This window comes from Falco naumanni, chromosome W (assembly GCF_017639655.2).
Source record: "Falco naumanni isolate bFalNau1 chromosome W, bFalNau1.pat, whole genome shotgun sequence".
NCBI lineage: Eukaryota > Metazoa > Chordata > Aves > Falconiformes > Falconidae > Falco > Falco naumanni.
This window is the reverse complement of record NC_054079.1, coordinates 2,783,154-2,804,734: the sequence shown is the minus strand read 5'-3', so window position 1 is coordinate 2,804,734 and position 21,581 is coordinate 2,783,154. Positions and strand designations below refer to the sequence as shown.

The 21,581-nt window shown below is 39.8% G+C and overlaps 1 protein-coding gene across 1 annotated transcript in view; it reads left to right on the top strand.

Annotated features, from left to right (window-relative positions):
• The first annotated feature begins 15,642 nt into the window (after window positions 1–15,642).
• The window catches only part of LOC121080660 (zinc finger protein 366-like), a 37,722-nt gene continuing 31,783 nt past the window's right edge, over window positions 15,643–21,581 (top strand). The window contains exons 1-2 of the mRNA XM_040578800.1: window positions 15,643–16,950; window positions 19,036–19,227. Coding sequence (XP_040434734.1) covers window positions 15,658–16,950; window positions 19,036–19,227 — 1,485 coding nt within the window. The 5' untranslated portion in view covers window positions 15,643–15,657. The remainder of the gene's footprint in view (window positions 16,951–19,035; window positions 19,228–21,581) is intronic.

The window sequence follows — 21,581 nt, the reverse complement described above, 5'->3', positions numbered from 1 at the left end:
TAAATCCCCCTCCTTTGAGGCTTGTTTCTTTATTTTTGTCCACACATCACGTAGATCAGGAGGGTATAAATCAGGTTCTTTTTCACAGTCTATCGGTCCTGGGTCAAAAGGATCTTCTTCTGGCGGATACCCCACTGCATTGACACCCAGGGGTCTAGAGCACTGTGACTTAGAGGCTGATAAGGAAAGAGCTATAGGAGCTTGCGATTCCTCCTCCTCTCCTTCCTCTGCTTTCATAGTCTCAAAAATAACTCTCCATGAAGAAAGCAGACGGTGGGACTCAATATTGCCTTTTGTCACAGAATCCCATAATTTCACCCCTGTGTCGTCCCAAAGTTCCCGCGTAAAAATTGTAGATGCAGTCACTGCGGGCATATTTACTTGCACCCACTTGAGCATTGCTTTAAGGTCTTGCCCAGAGATATTTTTCTTATGTTTATTAAGAAGACCTTTCATAAGCTCATAAACGTCTCCTTCTGGGGACGAAGCCTGATTCCCCATTACGGATTTCCCACAGCTCACCTCTCAACTCCGGAGGGATTTCAGCCGGCTCCTGCTTCCTTTCAGCAGATCATTCAAAGTTCTGTGGGATTCGCTGCATGTCGCTCAGATAGGCGATTCGAAAGCCCTTCACTATAGATCCTTAAACGGATCACGTCGGGGTCACCAATTTGCGGCGAATGAAGAGACGGGACGCAGCTTGATGCAAGCAAATGTCAGTTTATTGTACAGAAACACGAGTTTATAAACACTTTTAAAAGCTGCGCATTTCAAACTAATTGGTTCTTGAAGCTAAGCACTGCATACCAGGCAATCCCTGATTGGTGGTTAACTACCAGCAATCAACAGCAAGGTGTTACCTTTCCTTAGCGCCATCCTTGGCGCCATCCGTCTCCCACCCCCCTGTGCTCTTCAAACATGCCTCATCATGTTAATTGTTGTCTAGACAAGCTCGAGCAAATTCCCCTCAGCTAACTGATTGCCGCGCATGGTCCCAGTTTGCAGACCGCTCCTGCACATCCTGTTCTACCTTTTTTAAAACTTTCTTGATCCCCTCTACATCATGATGGATCATAAGAAGAGTTTCGTGTCCCTTTTCTTTGGTTTCTTTCAGTATACGTTGTAAATCTGCATGTTTTAATAGTTCTTTTATACTGCTTATATTTAGTCCTATGGGGGTAGGAATTATCATCTGTGATAGGGTAAAGTTGGATTTTAAGAATTGATGAGACACTACTGGGGCTGAGTAACTAAAATCGCATCCTGTGATAGTAGTAAAATTACAAATACAATAATTTGAATATTGTGCAGTCTCCTTTACCTCCCCATCTACGGTTATTGTGTTACACTTAGTTCTCAAACACGCACATCCCTTCCCTGCATATATAATTACTGTTTTCAAGTTTGCATTTGGTCGGGCCTCGAAATGACATATTTTCTGATCTGTATCTAAACAAGTTTCCTGAGCCATTATAGTATTGCTTTCACAGAGGAAGCCCTGCTGTTCTCGCATAATACAATATTCTAAATCTACTGTTTGCCACTTGTCGCCTATCTTTCTGGCCCATGTTCTATGTTCAAAAGGGTATAGGAGCACCCCATTATGGTTAATTCCAAGGGCTACAATGGGGTGTATGGTAATTATTACTGCATTATGTATGGTTAATACAAAAGCTGTGATTGTGTGTGTGTTGGGGTCGTAGGTAAAGTTCACCATATTCCACCATGACTGGAGTTTTCTTTCTACCTCCGTAGCATTGTCCCAAACCATCTTTCGAATTTCCGTAGGAAATATGCCTTCCTCTCCTTCTCTTATTATGGATGCAGCTATTGATTGCATCCACATTTGGGCTTGGATACAACTTAGGGCCAGGGCGACGTTGTCCTGTAAACCACCTAACGCCTTAGTGATGAGTTGATGATCTTCCATGGTTTTTTTGTTAATGGCCCTTAAATCTTGAACTATCCTATAAGACCCATCAGGCTTTTTAACTGGGAGGATAGGTGTGTTAAATTCTGACTCACATTCTTTTAGTAGTTTTAGTTCTATGAATCGCTCTATATTTGGACGAATTCCTTCCCTATCTTCCCTTTTCAGTGGGTATTTTTTAATTCTTACCGCACTCTGTCCTTCCTTCAATTTTACTATTACAGGTGATGCATTCTTGGCACGTCCCGGTATGTCAATTGCCCATACTCCGGGATATACCTGATCAATAATTCTGGTATCAATTTCCCTTTTTATAGGAGTACTGGCCAAAGATAGGCTCATAACCTGTATGTATTGATGATCATTTACCTCCAGAGTAACTTCCCCTTTTTTAAATTTGATTGTTGCCTCCAATTGTTCTAATAAGTCCCTACCAAGAAGGGCCTTTGGGGAATTTGGCATAAATAGGAATTTATGGATCCCCATCTGTTTTCCCAACTTATATTTTAAAGGTTTACAAAAATAAGCCTTTTCAGTTTGGCCAGTTGCACCTTTTACTGAACCATAATCATTTCCCAAAGGCATTAAAGCTTGGTTCAAAACCGAATAGGTAGCTCCTGTGTCTATTAAAAATTCCACCTCCTCCTGTTCTTCTCCTAATTTTATTTTTACTAATGGGTCGGCTAGTCAATTTTCTTCTTCCATGTGAGCTATTCTTTTCCCTTGATTACTGCGCCATTTAGTATTTTCTTGATGTCGGCGTTCAGGGCATTCGTTTTTCCAGTGTCCTGTCCTTTTGCATATTGCACACTGATTCCTACCCAGGGGTGTCAGCCCACGCCTTGATTTAACTTTAGATTTTTGATTCTCATTCTCTCTTACTACTGCTAATATTTTCTTTTGGTCCTGCTTGTAACCTTCTTCTCGATTACTAAATATTCTCCATGCTTCCTCTACTAATTTTTCCAAGTCTCTATTTTCAGGAGGTCTCAATTTTTGCAGCTTGCGCCTAATATCCCCCTGTGATTGTCCTAAAAAGAGGGATATTAGTTGCTGTGCGCCTACCTCCGAATTTGGGTCCAGAGACGTGTGCCGGCGCATTGCATCTCTTATTCTGTCTAAGAATTCTGAAGGTGTTTCAGAGGGACCCTGTCTAACCTCATATAACGCTGCCCAATTTACTGTTCTAGGAATTGCTTTCTCCATTCCTCTGAATATCCATTCCTGGTATGCCTGTAATCTTCCCATTTCAGCGGCGCGGTTTGGGTCCCATTCCGGGTCCAACAAAGGAAACCATTCTCTATAATTATCTCCCTTTATATTATAGTGTTCCTTTGCGAGATCCCCCGCTGTTTTTATGACCAATTGCTTTTCAGTTTCAGTCAAACAATCTAATAATAATTGTATATCACTCCAGTCAGGATTGTGCTGTTTTATTAGAAATTTAAAATTCTGTGCCGTCTTTATCGGATCCATACGGTATTCTCGGGCAGCCTCTTTCCATTCTCTCAGATCAGCGCCCGTGAACGGAACTTTTATTTTCATTGTTCCTCCGTCCGGATTTATGGCTTCTCGGAGGGGTGCCTGTAAAATAGACTTCTGTCTGGTGCGTGAAGACACCGGACTATTTGGAGCCATAATGGCGGTTTTTATGTTTCCTTGTGTGGCAGCGGGTGTTTGGCTTTCTTTATAAATAACTTGTGGAATTTTTTCCTCTTGTTCGCCTGGGGGTGGACTGGGAGCCCCGGCCGAACCTTGTCTCTCCATTCTATAAGGTGGATTAAATAAATCATTTAATTCAGGCTCTTGTTCTCTGTTTAATTTGAAACACCTTTGTCCAATACTACATGCTGAGCAACATCTTTTCAACTTTCCTTTACGCTCCCTCCTATCCTCTCTTTCTAGTGCTAGTACCATAGGATCCCGAGGGGGTACTAAGCCGCAGTCCTTTTGCCACTCGGGTTTGTCCCGGAGGATGAAAAACATGTCTGCATATGATACTTCGTCCCATTTTCCCTCTCTCCTCAGAAACAACATTAATTGCAGGAGAGTGTTGTAATCTAACGTTCCTCCCTCCTGAGCCATTTCGCATCACTCCCCAATTTATACAAAGGCCACCACTGATTACAATATTTAATCAATTTCCTTCTATTTTTGGTACCACCATGTCCTACGATATCACTCCAATGTTTTAATATACAACCCAAGGGCAATTTTTCACAGGGCTTACTCCTTCCATTTCCCATTTTGCAATTTTAATTACTTTGTTTTTCTCCGGCCGCCTTAGCCACCCAAGGTCGGAAACGCGGATAGAGCTTCTTACTCGTTTTGCACTCAAACTCCTGTCTCAAGCACTCTTGCACTCACACTCAGTCAAAATAATTAAGCTATACACGGAAAATCAAAATGCACATCTCAATCACACCATTCACACTCTCCGGGCAGCCCCCAGTCACACAAGCAGTATGTTATACTGACGTGCGGAAAGCAGACTCCACAATCTGTAAGGTTGTAAAGTAGGTATGTTTATTCAGCGCTGGGCAGCACGGGGGGGGGGGGGGGGGGGGGGGGGGGGGTAGGTAGTCCCGCCAAAACCGTGTGCGTCTGACACGAAAACTTGCTCTGTTTTTATAAGGCATCTCATTACATATTCATAATGTGTTGTAATGCGCCTATACATATGCATTACCTATCCCCGCTTCATATTAAAATTAGTTCTGCGAGCCATTTCCATATTTTTTTCTCGACTGAGTTTGCGCAGTGTCCCCTGGTGGTGGTCGTCAGGGGTCCTGAGGATGAAGGCAGGCGAGTCTAACTCGTGACCTCCCACATCTGGCGCAGGCTCAGTAACGTCCTGGTTTTTGTCCAAACCGCAGAACTGGCTTTAGCTTGTTCTTGCAAGGTTGTAATTGTTCTTTTGACTTATATGGTCATAAGGCTCTTTACTCCCGTATACCTTATCACAACACCCAAACAAACCATGTAAGATCTGGCAAACAGCTAAGCAGACTATCATAATCGTTAAAACTTTACCCTAGACGGCTAAGCAGACTATCATAATCGTTAAACTTTACTCTATCTCTTAACCCCCCTCTTTCTCAATACGGTACTGTGCACTTACGTACAACTTTTAGGAACACTAACAGTTCACAAAGTATGCATTTCAATGAACAATTGCCAAAAAAACAAACAACAAACAAAAAACCAATTTTTCCTGGTCTTAAGCAGAGTGTTAAGTTTTCTGCTATTTGCCACGAATTACCAGAATATTATTATTTTTCAACATACATTTCATAACTCCCAGTTTTGAACATGTAACAAGACAACACATAGAACAAACAAGACACAGAGCGCTATTTCAGTTGTTATATTCTAGGAATTCCCCAATTCTTAAGACAACCTAAAGGAAGTTTTTAGCTTCCTCTTTTTCCTACGCAAAAGTTTCCCTTTTACTTTTGCTAAGAGGTCCCTCTTGTTCCTGTGAGATTCCGCCTTATTCCGTCCCGCCCCCCGCTTTCCGTCAAGAGGCCTCCGGGCTTTTAGGAATGGCAGTAACCTCGGGTTTGCTCGATCTGCCCTCAAGATCGCTAGCAGCCACCCCTTGGTCAGCAAACCCCCTCCCAAGGTACCTTTCCTCCTGGGGACTACGCTGCGCGCCGGACGTCTCCGTGCGTCTCACCAGCCGCCCCGTTTCTAAACATACCGTTTTATCCGTGGATCCAGGGGTTTCTCTTCTGCTCCCGGGTGAACAGCTGAGAAGAGGAGGCTCCTCCGAGGAAATCTCCCGGGGCGCGCCTAGGAGCGTCCGCTCCGCAGCTGGTCCCTCAGCCGAGCAGAAATCCTCCTGCCTGGCTCGCCAAAACTGACTTGCGGAATTAGACTCTCTAACTCGAAAGTTATAAAGTAGGTATGTTTATTGCGAGCAGATGCACGGGGGATCGCTCCTCCACAAGCGTGCATACCCGAAGTGATGAACCACCTCACATTTATACAATAAAACAAATGAATATTCAATTAACACCTATACATATTCGTTACCTAAACCCCGCTTCGTATGTTAATTAGCTTATCAGTCCGTTTCCTGGAATGTGGTGGTCTTGCAGGTTTGTAGGTGATTCATGTCCTTGTGACCATCCAATCTTCTCCAGCAAGGAGACTTATCACTCCCTCCCTCTAGATAGCATTTGAATGTCTCTCATCCTTTTCTCATTCTCTTTTAAATAGCCCCTTTGTCAGAGGAAGAAGGGCAGGCGTCTCCTCAATACTGTAGTTGTCTCCTCAGAGCTGTGTGCCTATGTGACCAGACACCGCACCCATGACTAGTCACCATACCCGCATTCCTGAGTAGACATATACAATCACAGTCGGTGTCCATTGTCCCCATTTCACACTATTTCTCCATATCAAAGGTGATCTTTTTTTCTGAGCAATAAACACATATTTTAGTTCAAATGGTTTGAATGCTTTAAGACATATTTTATACTGTGGCAGTCTGAAAAGCAGAGCTCCCTAATAACAGTGCAGATGTATCAAAACTAGTTTCCTCCCAATGCCCCATTAATTTGCCTTAAGAACCATTTTTAGCTCTGTCTCATTGCCTATGACTCTTAGTTTTTTCTACTCTTGTTTGGGTATCAATGGGATAAACACAGTGGTATCCTAGGAATGGCACTGTCATCTCTAATTCTTTTGCTGTGCTTTCTATTGAACTTCAGAGGCAAATGACTAAGTCACTACTGAGACAGCTTAATTTCAAATGATTAATAGAAGTTAATAGGGACTAATTAGTCTTTTCACCCAAGCAGCTGTTTCAGTAAGAAGTCTGCTCAAACTTCAGCTGAAACCAAATTTATTCATCTTTTCAAAATTATTAGGAAAGCATCATCTGGTAATTCATTTTAAGGAACTGGACACCAAGAGGAGTGTTCAGTAGCAGATATATTCTTCCTAATTCTGTCAATTTCTGGATGAAATTCTCTTCTTTCAGTTCTTGTAGGATATAACATGTCTTACTGGAACACATGATACCTACCACTTCGGCAACCTTGAGTTTCACTATGAGTTTTGAGCTGTGTGAAACAAAGAATTGAAAGCAAAATAAGCACAAAATCAAAATAAACACAAAAAGCAAAATCTTGGTCCTGCTGAAGACTAAAAATACTCCCCATGTTTAAGTAAAACTAGACTTGCATTAAAAAAATAATCTGTTTTGGAGACTTTATATTAAAATTCTCCCATACAATCCACTTCTCATCCACCCTTCTCCAAGCATATGCACACATTTTACCTGGTACTTAACTGTTGCTTTACTTGTACAATGCTCAGAAGGTGTAATTGCTTTCCCATACATTAACTGCTAATGGTGTCAGTGGGCTGGCTTGGAGAACCAAGGCTGAAGGTGCCCTTCAGCTACCCTTTAATATAACAAAGAGGTGGGAGGAGACCAGACCATCTCTCTGGCCTCCATATAGGTGATAATTACATTGGGACTACAGTAGGAAGGAAAGCTATTTTTTTTTTTTCTTTTTTAAAGGTCATTAATGCCAGTGAAAGATTTACTTTCAAAACAACACCCCAAGCAGGACAGCATGAGGGTCATGGAAGGGCATGCTTTTTTTGATCATTCTAATTCTGGGTGTTCTGCATAGCTCTGTTATTTGTTTTAAAATAATACTACTGCACAACTCAAAACCCCTCTCTCTCCACTTCACTCTACTGTTTAATGATTGTCCTTTGTAGGAAGAAGGATTCTGTCCAAAGTGTTCTTTCAAGGACTTCAATATTACTATTTTACCACAAGGTCCCTTCTTATATTTATATTATTTATTTGTTCTTCAGTTCACCCTGTCTCTTATAATATCTGAATAGTGAGAAATAAATAATCCTAAAACTGCATTAGTGTAATTTCCTAATATTCCAGAGGAAAAGTTATTTAATACATCAGATTGCCAAAAATGCACTATTTTAATTTGCAGTGATAGATATGGAAGTAGACTGGAAACAGGGATGGAATGATAGGACTTCTATCAACAGTGATTAAAGTGACTCCACATAATTTATAAAGGCAGGGTCATATCCATGGTTCCAGCCTCTGACATGAGAGCTCTTTATCCAATTAAGAAAAGGAAGACATTTGTCTTATTGGTATCACCTCATAACAGCCAAATCCTAAATCTTGTTCTCAGCAACACCCCAGATTTTCTATAATGATTTCAGTACAATGTGGATGATGCCAGGGAGAGAATTAGGACAGTTACTTAGGATGAATTACTGCCATTGTTTAATTGAGTAATTAACTGAGCTTGCCAACCCATCACTGATTCTGAAAAGTAGTGAGGGCAGGATCAAATTGCATTTCCACCTGGTCTGCTGGCACCAGTTAAGCTTTGCACATTTGAAGTTCTGCTACTGTATGTGCCTCTGATGTCACCATCCTGGCCAATCTGATCTTGTCAGTCCTGAAGTCTGGGCAGGGTCTGGAAATTCAGTATACCTATGCCCAAATGGGGACCCAGTCCTGTAAGAATATTTATATGAAACAGAATATATACTAATGGCATCAAATTAAGTGTAAAATATAACAGCCATGAAGTGGGAGACTGATTCATTTCCTTCCCCGTGTCCGTCCCCCCCCCCCCCCCCCCCCCCCCCCGCCCCCCCCCCCCCCCCCCCCCCCCCCCCCCTCGAGGGATTTGGACACCTATCTCTAGCCTCTTAAGGGAAAACCCTAACTAGAGCCCTGGGCTGTGAGGGTAACCCTGCTCTCCTTTGGCTGGAGCTAGGCCATTATGCAGTTAAAGATGCAAGTGCCAAGGGGTAGGGAGCAGAGAGAAGTCAGACAGGGCAGTTAGGGGCTGCAGACTCCATCCTTTCTAGAGATAGGTCTGGGCTTCCCTCCAGGTGTCATTTCTGCAGCTTTCTTCACCCTCCTGTGTGATTGCACTTATGGCTTGGCTATGATCAGGCTCCTTTCAGTTCATTCTTCCTGATAACCCTTTCTCTGCAGTGCCAAAGCTCCAGAAGAAGGGACTCAGGGTCCAGTATGGGTGAATGCAAATTGTTAAGGTACTTTTCTAGGCCTGAAACATCCTCAGCCTAAACTCAGACCTATATTCACTTCCTGGACAGTGCAGGCAAGTGGGTATGTTTCCTAAACATCTGTATTTCCCAGCTAAAATAAAATAAAAATGATTTAAGTTAAAATGTTTAAATTTGAGAATAACAAAGACAATGCAGGGAAGGTATTTCTCTTACACAGCTTTTTGAAAGTAGGCCCATTTCTTCATATTGGTATAATCTCCTAGAGCAGGGGTCCTCAAACTACGGCCCGCAGGCCCGATATGGCCACCCAGGGTCCTCAATCCGGCCCCCAGTGTTTACAGAATCCCCCCCCACGCCAGGGGTTGGGGGGGAAACCAAGCAGCCGCAGATGACTGCCTGCCAGTGCATCCGCGCCGCCCCCTGTTTAAAAAGTTTGAGGACTCTTGTTAGACAGTATGAATGCAGCTACATTAAAGCAAATGGAATATCTAAAATGATAGAACTTCAAACATGAAGCAAGGGGGAAAAAATAAGGATTATTTAATGAGATAGCTTTGAAAATTCATTGCTTGTTGCATCTGTCTACTGTGTCATGTTAAGATGTTTAAACATTTCAGATTTTTTAATCAATTAAGCCTCTTACATGTGTAATTGTATGATTTCCATTAAGTTTGTCTGCAAAGGTTACCATCTGTTAACATATTGTCTCAGGATATAAGGCATTTTTTTCCATATTTATACAACAAATTTGTCAAAAGTATCAAATTTTGGTCATGGCATAGATGGGATCATATCTCATTGGACAACAGAACCCATAACAAATTACAAGGAAAGTGGTGAAGGATTAGTTTCAGAGTTCATTGGAAGTCTTTCCATAAGCCTTAGTGAGCTCTTTATTATGCCCTAGGAAGAGTTACCAAGGTTATCAGTTTTACTTTACCAAGCATGTGCTGAGAAAAAAGCATTTTTTGTTGGAAAGAAGTTTTATCCTGGAGCCTGATATCAGCAGACGAAGGCAATTTCCCAGGGAGAACTGAAAAGACCCCAAGCTCCTCTGTGCTATCATACTAATGTAGGAAGAAAAAACTCAATCTGGTGCACTTCTCATTTACAGTCATTCCAGATAATTTTAATGACAAATTGTTTACTTGTTTCCAATTCTATTAACTATGGTAATCCAAAAGGGGAAGAGAATTACCTTTATCATGATAGTGTTCTCTATTTCAGCAGACATCTGTCTCATAAAAGGTATGGGACAAGAAGTCTTATCTCAGAAGGCAATTAAGCTGATGAACTCCACAGTCTATTATTCCCATCTTGGGCCTGTTTTATTAAAGCCTCCTCAACATTTGTGTCTCCCTAATCAGTATCTGCACTCATTGATTTTGGATACTTTCCCTAAATCCATGTTTATTTTTGCAAGCTAGTCAAAATTTCTGCCTTCTTCCAGCTACACACTGTGGCAGAAAAAGTGCTCTCTTCATTTAAAATGTAAATCATCTTTTAGGTTCGCTTCAAAGAATGTAGCACAAAGACTTCAAGGCTGATTTGGGTATATTAACAAATACTTAGTTTATATACAACATATACTCAGTTTATATGCTCAGCTTGTGTATATTAACATACACTCAGTATATGTTAATGGAGTCCATTTTTCAAAGTTGTCTGCTTGAAACGTGGCTATTGATGCCTGAAGAACATGGATGGAAAACACACCTTGCATGGACTTCTCTAGAGAATAAGAGAGTAGGGTTGACACTGATTTTAGAGAAGTTCTGGTATGTATTTGAACATGATCTTTTATCTCCTGCCCTCTTTTAATGACTATAGTCACTGAAGTCTAGAGAAAATAAAATGCCTTAATTTGATAAAAACTGTACAAAGAACCCATTATCAAATAACAGTGGCAGTTTGAACTAATATCTAGAGAGCCTAGTACTGAAATAACTCTAAATCTTTTGAGTATATTTACAGCTTCTGCATAATTTACCAAGGCAGCACCTACAAACAAAAATCGGACTGTACAAATGACAAGCAGATGCATGGATTTTACAAATATGGAACATTATCATCATCTAGCCCAACTTCTCACTCAAGACAGGCTATAAAACCAGCAAAACAGACAAGATAAACTTGAAAATTAGAGGTGAAAAAAAAACCACTTGATTATTTTCCAACTTTCTGAAATTATGAAACTCCCAATAGAAAAGGAAATGGGGAATGGCAACATTATTGTGGGACTTCACTCACACACAGGAGACAGCATGAAAGAAGACATGAAAACAAGTGGAAGAGAAAGAAAAAAGGGGCTTATGGAGAGCTCATGTTGCCACTGAAGAAAACTAGCAGGGTTTGTTTTTTAGTTCAACAGCTGTATGACTGCATATATTTAAAACCAAAAATTATACTGAAGGGTGAACTGAATGAAGGAGATCCCATTAAACCTATTAAGACAAGCATAACCATCTCTATAATAAGAGCGTACAAAAGTGACTGAAAAAGCCAGCTGGTTGTTCAATAAGGCTGGAGCTTTCCAACTGTTCAACTTTAGCTCAAGAAATGTAATAGTGTGTCATTTGTCACTGTTCCTCACCACATCCTATGCAGAAATAGCTGTTAGATTTCATTCTTTCCTTATAGATGCCAATATCTCAGGCCTGAAGAGGAGAGCAGAAATGTATTCTTAGAGTAGTTTCTACAGTCATATATGTTCATTTAAACACAGAATTTCTCTTCCAGCTAAGAGCAGCTGTTCAGCCTATTCCAGCCACCTTTAGCCTTCCTACACCTTCCTCTGTTTCATCTCCTTTTGAAATAGAAAATACAAGTGCAAACCTCATAATAAAGTAGCCTGTTTGTCAGAGGGTACATATCACTTTCACTCATCTTGGTCTCATTTCAGTTTTTACTACTGTGTTGCCCAAGAGCAAAATCAGAACAGTATTACTCAGTGTTTAAGCTGGAGCAACTTCATAACCTCCCATTTTTATTGCTGAGGTTATATTTATTCTATAGATGGAAGGCACTTTCATACTGGAAGCAGAACCTTGGTTCTATTGAAGTCTAAATAAATTTTGCTGTTGACATCAGTACAGAATATTAACTGGAGACTACAACAAGGTGTATGCTTGTAGAGTGAATAGCATGATTTACATACTTTTTGAAAAATCCTTTGTCTGTAGAAATGCAATGAGTGGAAATGAGAAAGTAAATGGTGATTCATATTCTGTGTTAAACTCTATTCCCCTTTCATGGAAGTTAACAACATTATTAGCTGCTGCATAGATATTCTATTCTGGAAATACCTCAACAACTATCTGAACTCACTGTAGCCTTTCTTTTGTTTTTTTAAAAGGGCAGGGAAAGACATTATTTGTGATTCTATTTTTCAAAATAATGTATTTCCAAATATACTTATTTACATAAAGAAACTGAAATATACTTATTTACATAAAGAAACTGTGAGGATAATTGTCTGTTCTAAAGAAATTAATTTTTTATAATCTCTGGAGTGGTAGGTTTAGGGGATTTTTTGTGTTTAAGTGCCAACATAGCATGGAAACATCTGTCTCTGAGGTTTCCAGACCAAGTTTTTAAAACTGAAAAGCTGAAATACTGCTGATAAAAGCTAGAATTCTTAATGTCTATCCAGGTTTAAACTAAATGTTTAGAATCACACCGCTGCACTAGATAGCATTCCATCTTAAATAACTAGGTGCTGGAGAAAGAAAGAAGTTTTAAAGTGCTTATATAGGAAAGACAAATGGTCCCTAGGAGATATTTAATACAAAAATCTTTCACTTCATCTCCCCTTATTTATTGTTGAGTACTAAAATGAGATCAGCTACTCCAGAGTCAGATAGAACAGAATTAATGGGGAACTGTGCTATTAAAAGCTTTAAAGTTATTTAAAGAAGGGACTGCTCCTTAACTATTTTTCACACAGTGGTCAAATCTGCAGTCTCTTCTATGGTTTTCTCAGGACTCACATTTTTATGGAATTAAGTTCTGATTAATGTGAAGATCATTCCTCCATTCAAATTAGCAAGGGTTTGCTACCAACATGAAAGGAGATGAGAAGAGAGGCTAGATTTAACCTTTCTTTGATTTAACCTTTCTACATCATGGGGCTTGGAAATTTGAAGGGAAAAAAAACCCAAACAGCAAGGTGATCCATATTTAGACTGTATATCTGTACTTTCTCCTCCCTTTTAGGTAAGCTTTTGTCAGATTATACAGCACCTCTTTGACTGAGCCAGTCACTGACTGATTAAACACTTTCCCTTGTAGGCTTGGTCCCATGATGTGTGTTACCATGGACAGTGGAATAAAACCATATGCTCGGTGAAAGCAACCAAAGGTTAGTGGTGCAAGGAAATTATTTATTTATAGTAATTTCAAGCAGTTCTACAGCCTCTGCCATAGCTCCATGTTCGAGATGATAGACTGAAATTTTGCATAAACCAGGCTTTGGAAAAAGGGAGGAACCGGCAGCCAAGAGACAAGAGAGTAATTAGACAGAACTCACTGTCACTTCTATGTATTTTTGTCAGCATTTCAATAATCTAACAAAGCCAGTAAATAACATAGCTGGGTTCTCAAATACTTTCTGAAGCATTTTATACTCATTTTGCCAGGAAAGAATCAGATACACAAGATAAAAGACATTTGAAGGACAGGTCCATACTTTGAAGGGGAGATTTTGGTCTACTGGCATATTTTATGTTCAAATTATGTGAGTTTAACATTGCTCAAGATGAATTTTGGAAAACTTTTTTTTCCCTTTTCTAAAGAAGTGGAGTCTTTTTTGGTATTCAAAAGATTCCCTTTCTCCCTTTTGTACCCAAAGAGTCTTCAAGATCTAACTGTTCCTCATTTTGCCCAGGGAGTTAGTGACAAGGAAACATAACAAAATGCATACTCCCTAATAATCCTCTCTGATGGAACACACACACGCATATGCTTATATATTTATATATATATATAAACGCGCACACACACATATATTTGTGTGTGTATATATATATAGTGTGTGTATATATATATACACACAATACTGCTAATCAATGAGCTAGGGACTGAAAGTCACATCCTGGTACAATTATTAGATACTTATCACAGTTTTAAAAAAATTGGGGGGGGGGGTTAGGCTTTTTCCTTATCACAGGTGGTTTTAGAGTCATCATTTTAGAGGTCTTGCAATTTTCACTTCAATTACTATTCCTTCTTTGTGTATTGATTGATCCCCTTGTCTAAAGTTTCCATCTTACAGTTTTGTCACTGAGCCTTTGGCTTCACACGGTATCTCAAATGCCACAATCTGCTTTATTAGAAGGAAGTAATCTGTTTGCAAGCAGGTTTTTAAGATACCTTCTCTTGTCCACAGCCTAACTAGGTCAGATAGATGTGCTTTTTCTATCTTTAGAAGCAGATTTGTCCAGCACAGAGCTTCCTGAAATGAAACAGGAGTGTCTTTAATACTCTAACCACCTTCATGCTCTCCACCCAATATTTCCAGGAATGGTTTTATAAAGAGCATCAATATGTCACAGGTAACAGAGGGAAAATATGTCTAGTTTTCCAACTTAACCTCCACCTGGTTGGACAGATGCATGTACACAGACACACACACACTTTCAGATAAGTGCATCCCTAGAGAACCAAGGGAAAAGGTAGAAGCCTTATTTAAGAAGAGCCAAAATTCATAATCAATATTTTAGGTTAATCCCAAATTTAGAAGCTCCCTGTACAATCAGTGGAATACAAAATTTTGCCAGAGGACAATTATTAATCTGCCTTGTCACACTGTACCATAGAAAGGATCAGAGCATTCTTAGGTGCCAATTACACTGGAGACCTGAGAAGTTGTTGACATTAATTCTATATTTAGTTTTAAAGTGGGGGTTTGTCCACCTGTTTAGAAACAAAAAAAACCACCCTAGATTATGTCTGTAAAACTGATAGTAATTCAGAGAGTGGTCAAAGGCCTCTCCCAAATCTGCCAGATAAATAGCTCTGGGATTAAACCATAGAAAATTAATTAATCTCTGCCTTCTTATTACAATACAAAATGACAGAAGCCAGGAAACATGGTGCAAAACCTGATGGTGCACAGTGTCCTCAGATAACTTGGCCATTGTTTTCTCTCACAGCAGCACATGTTAATGATACAAAGAAGTTTAAAATTTCTTGTTTGACTTTGCATGTCACAGCCATAATAAATGTGCATATTATTGTTTGTATTGCCATATCATTTAGATGCACCACCAATTTCTAGATCCTGTGCACACACAGCCAAGGGACAGGATTCTGCCCACAAACAGGCTGTCTGAATTAAATTAAGAAGAAGCACTGCCATACAAATTCATCTGCCAAGTAGCGTGTCATGGTACAGCATGTTTATGTTGCAAAGATGTTGTATGGGTCAAACTTGATTTAAACCACCAATTCTACCACAGGAAGACCAAAGCTTATTTGTTCTCCACTAGTCAATTTAATTCTGCTTTAGAAGAAAATTGCTTATATGGGCCTAAGACATCCTTAGTTGCATTTAATTTAAAAACCAACAACCTCCAAACCAATAAACTAGACAATAAAATGTCAACCCCAGGAGAACAAGAAGAAAAAAAGAGATTTGGGTTTTTTTGTTTCTTTTAAGGAATTTGTGTGACACAGAAAAATTAAATATGATGAGGAATGAAGAAATTAGTTTTAATGTGGACAGTACACGAGCCTCTCCCTTTTCCTGCTGTCTGCAGCCTCTGAGCCTTGTTACAAAGCCACACAGAATGACTCCATTTGGTGAAGAATTCAGACCACACCTCTCACATTTCCACTATGGCCCTCCTCCTCTTGGAGACATGGAAACTTTCCAGGGGTCCTTGGAAGCAGGATCTCGGAAACACAAGAGCATGCCAACAAAAATGCCTCCTTCTATTGCTCTTGAGGGTTCCTCACCACCACCAGACAGACCTGAAGATCACAATGATATAGACTCTTCCAGTCTCCCCTTGGTGTTTCAACAGCCAGCACAGCCCAAGTACAGTTCCCAGATGATCAACCTCTGCAACTTTGGTTTTCAGTTCTACAGAACACTGGAGCACTTTGGAGCCAAGCCCATTAAGCAAGAACCAATGAATTCTAAGATGGCATGGCCCAGTAGCCCAGCATTCATGCAGGCTCCTTACCCTTGTTATCCTAAAGTCCATCCTGGCTTAATGTTTCCTTTTACTGTGCCCCCAAAATTTCATTTCAGGAACCCCTTTCAAATGAAAAGGCCTTCAGAGCCACCCTTCAGAAGGGCTGAAGTCAGAGGTGAAAATAAACAGAAAGTGGAAAGAGTAGATGTCAACCTTCAGATAGATGACAGCTACTGTGTTGATGTGGGGAGTGAACAGAAACGCTGGCAATGTCCCATGTGTGAGAAGTCATATACATCCAAGTACAATTTGGTCACCCATATCTTGGGGCACAGTGGCATTAAGCCACATGCTTGCACCCGATGTGGCAATTTTTTCAAGCAGTTGAGCCACTTGCACATGCATATGTTGACACACCAGGGCACTAGGCCACATAAGTGCCAGGTGTGCCACAAGGCTTTCACTCAAACCAGTCACCTTAAGAGACACATGATGCAACACAGTGACATCAAGCCTTACACCTGCAGGATCTGTGGCAGAGGTTTTGCCTATCCCAGTGAGCTGAAAGCACATGAGTCTAAGCATGAGAGCAGCCAAGAGAACATTTGTGTGGAGCATGGTCTGGACTTCCCAACCTTGTCTCAGTTGAAAAGACACTTAACAACCCACTGTGGCCCTGTACAGTACAATTGCACTGAATGTGATAAGACCTTCCAGTACCCAAGTCAACTGCAAAAACACATGATGAAGCACAAAGACATCCGTCCATACATCTGCACTGAATGCGGCATGGAGTTTGTGCAGCCTCACCATCTCAGACAACACTCCCTAACTCACAAGGTAAGCTATCACGAGTTGCACTGTTGCCTTGCATCAGAAGGCAGCACAAGGATTACAGACTGCTGAAAATACACGCACCTCCTTGGAAAGAAGGTAATCAGTCTATAAAGCCTCATGCTGGCCCTTTGCCAGAGGGAGAATTTTATGTACAGCAAAAGCCCCAGCAACGCTAGCAATACTAGAAGCTAGATGTCTCTGTCAGTCTTAAGAAAGTACATGCAAAAATGTTTTGTTATAAACAGGAGTTAGACACCTGTATTACTTCCCAAAATTGTAATCACATCTCTCTGTTTCTGGGTTTTATCCTCAGAATGACCTTCTGTAAAATAAGTATAATTTTGTAGAGCTGTCTAAACCCCCTGAAATTTTAACAGAAATTTTCTACTGAAAAACAGATCTATTGCTTTGCTTCCCTTAACTGGGAAGTAGGTGGATATCCAATAGGTTGTATGTATGCAGCAAAAGAAAGTATATTATTACTCATCAGAATTTGAAGAATCATTATAATGAGACATTTAGGGGAAAAAAAATAACCTAAGAAAAATTCCCCTTTGTGCATAAGTAATCCAGAATGCCAGTTAATAAAAGTGGACAAGCAGGACCATAATCCCAGCCAATTCCTATCATGTGGCCTTGCCACTGCTATCAGTAATGACAGTGTCAGTTTAGACTACGAGCAGGCTTTGTAACACATCTAAAAGGATCACTTTACAAAATAGGAAAAATATGTGTTCCATTCAACAGTGTGTGAAATTAACTTATCTACCTTTAGAACAATATTACTAAGACAAGTGAAAAAAAACACACAATTTATAAGAATTTGCTTCCAGTCTTGTATATTTTTTCCTTTAATACTTGATTTTTGGATTTTATCTGAAAAACAAAGCTACAGCATTTTACTCTAATAGACACATTTTCTTTTAAAAAAAACCTCTACTTCCACATTTGCTTGTTCTTCCCTACTACACTATTATAATTTCTGCTTTTTGTGGGATTTGCTGGTTTTTGGATTTGTCATGCAAAATTCTACTAATTCAAAACTTGATAGTGTTTTGTCATAGGAAATGAAATGCCCTTGAGCTTTCAGAGAGTTTCTGCTTCTTTGTCCACAAGCTGCAGCTGTGAACATAATTAACAGTACTTAGCTGCCCAAATGTAGCCTCACATCAGATAAGGAGACAGAGTTGTTGTTGGTGTTCAAGGTTTTAGTTTTGCAATTAACTCTGAAAACCACTTACTGGTACAAAAGTAGAGATAGTTTCAAATTATCTTTGTAATGGGGGCCTGCGGGAGGAATAATTGCTCTTGACACTTCACTAGTAAACCCTCATTACCTTCAGCAAAGTACTCAAACTCTTAAAGTGTTTAGTGGTAAATTAATTGATTTTCATAGCATCTAAATGACTTTTTGAGGACCTGGAAGTTAGACCACATGAGTGTGACCAAGAATATTGAATTATGTATTAGTAAAATGACCAGATGGCATACAGGGTGCTAGAAATACTCTGTAAACACCAGATAAAATGGGGTCACTCCATTAGAATTAGTTTAAGCCCCACTAAGAGTAGTTTTTACTCTTCCTTGAATGTAACATGCATCCTTATTTGGTGGCATTGCTTGAATACTTCTTGATTATTTCAGATTATTTTCTATAGCTTTCTTCAAAACAGGGGCAGGTCTTTTTTTTAGAAGCCAATGACACTCAATTACCATAGGCAGGCACTACTTTAGTCTCTTAACTGGTTAGCTGTTATTCTTGGTCAATAAGTGTACACATTTGACCAATATTTTACAGAAGCAGCAAAGTAGGAAAGAGAAGCTCTACTATTATATCTCACTGATTTGTAAATTTATTGATGGAAACAAAACTCATTATTTTATTAAGCTTACGTTTTGTTTTCCCTCTCTGCTTTTCAGATACTTGTAAAAATTTCCCAAGAAAAAATACATAAGTATCTATAACTTTAGCAAATTATGTTAAAAGCAAAATAATTTATTGCCTGCTTTGCTATTGAAGAATGAATAATTCATATATTACTGTACTGAAGATTATTTTTTTTCTGATTTTTTTTTCTTTTCTTACAGGGTGTGAAAGAGCACAAATGTGGAATTTGTGGCCGGGAATTTACTCTGCTGGCCAACATGAAGCGACATGTCCTGATCCACACCAATATCAGAGCCTATCAATGTCATTTGTGCTTCAAGAGCTTTGTGCAAAAGCAGACTCTTAAGGCCCACATGATTGTTCACTCTGATGTTAAACCCTTTAAATGCAAGGTAAGTGTATCTCATGGCAGAGGCATAAACCCACTGGATATTTCTGTGATGTTATCACCTGGTGATATGGTAGAATAAGAAAAACAAGACTTGCTAACATATTCTACAGTTGTATTTAACACAAAACAGTCTAGTTTCCTTTCTTGACCTCAGTTCTGCTTAGGTAGCACAAAATAATGGAGTTATCAATACCAGTGATTTACTCCCTTCCCCTTCAATATCAGTAACTTTCATCCTCAAATATTTTTTCCACTTAGCGAGCATTTAAATGCCACTGCAGTTTGAGGACAATAAACATACCTGACATTTGCTTAGTACAGCTATCCAAACAGAAGTCTAAGTGCTTAATAGCTTGAAACACTGACTAAACACATAGATCAACTTGTGCACCCTGCAGAGGACCATGGAAAAGCAGCAGCCATGACTTCACACAGTGATGCTATGCAACAGATCAGGGAAGGACTCAAAGAAAGCTACAGCAAAATTGAACTGCAGAAGGGATTTGAATGGGCCAAATGCAATTACCAGACTGAAATTCAGGGCAGGAAATCAGTATCCTAATGAAATGGACTCTGAGACCATTTATCCTTTTTAGGATCCTCTGGGAATTCCAGTTTGCTACCTCCCTCCAGCACATTGGAGGCTGACGTTCCCTTTCCATTTCCTCTTCTCCCCTCCTCCCCATAAACTTTTAAGGCTTTGGCTTTCCTGACTGTGTTCATCTCTAATTTCTTCCTTATGAATGTTTATATTCTTATTCAGTATTGGACACTACATCTGTTCCTTTTGCTGCCTATCTGGCTCACTATTATAGTCATACCTTGTGAAGTCAAAGGCTGTAGATTTTAATCCTACTTTGATCTGCTCTAAGAGGGCTATAAATATGGAGTGGAGCATATCACCCAGTTTATGCCTGAGTAAATGATCTGGAAGCAATTTCTAGAACTCTTTCATCCAACATCTTTATGAAATTAAATATTTTCATAAAAGGAGTCTTTCATCGAGAAGCAAAGCTGGATGAAAAATTTTAAATGGAATTATTTTCTCTTGAAAAATGCAGAACTTCAAAATGTCATAGGAAAATACATCTTTCAGGGATAATTTTAATAGGAAAATGTCCAAATGAATCTTTTTTTACTTCCTCATTTTGCTTTGATAACTTTGAAACATTTCACTTTGAAAAAATAAAAGCAAATCCAGTCAGGAACTGGAGTAACAGTATGTTTTCCAGCGAGTAACAAAAGCTCTACAGGAACACCTGTTTTTTTGTTTTTGGGGTTTTTTTTACTTCTCTGTCCCCACCCAATGTTCCTAGGAGGAAAGAAACAAGCACAGTGAACCGTTCTCCTATGGCTGAAGGGGTATGAATCAACATCAGTGCTCCTGAACAGAGTGGGGATCCTAATTATAAGCAAAGGGAGAATTGGGAATTGCTCTTTAGCATTAGGAACATCCCTTGCCTCTTTGTCAGAGCCCTTGAAAGACTTGATCAAGTATATATGGTTGGTATTCAGAGGGTTAAGGCAATGACTAGATAGCAACCTTTTGGCACCAAGCTCCTCCTCAGCAGAAGGAAGGATATAGCTGTATGAACAGCCTGCTTAACAATGGCTCACACGTTCCCCTGGAACCGCCTGCAAATAGATTTCATCTTGCTTTCTCTTGTACTTTTCAGAGCTTCCTGTTTTCTCACGGTCCTTTTGGACAGTTTACAGTCTTTCTCCTTCTCCTCTCTTTGAAGAAAGGAGCACCCTTCTTATGAAGAAAGAAAAAAGAAGAATGCAGGGGAAAGAGCACAGCAGTAGCTTTTCTACTTCACTACATGCAATGTTTTTATTTACCTTTTTCTCATAGCAAAAAACCCCTGTGATTCTTTCCTATGTGTCTAATCACAGCTGACGTACGGAATTAGACTCTATAACTCGAAAGTTATAAAGTAGGTATGTTTATTGCGCGCAGATGCATGGGGGACGGCTCCTCCACAAGCGTGCATACCCGAAGTGACGAACCACCTCACATTTATACAATAAAACAAATGAATATTCAATTAACACCTATACATATTCGTTACCTAAACCCCGCTTCGTATGTTAATTAGCTTATCAGTCCTTTGCCTGGAATGTGGTGGTCTTGCAGGTTTGTAGGTGATTCATGTTCTTGTGACCATCCAATCTTCTCCAGCAAGGAGACTTATCACTCCCTCCCTCTAGATAGCATTTGAATGTCTCTCATCCTTTTCTCATTCTTTTTTAAATAGCCCCTTTGTTAGAGGAAGAAGGGCAGGGGTCTCCTCAAAACTGTAGTTGTCTCCTCAGAGCTGTGTGCCTATGTGACCAGACACCGCACCCATGACC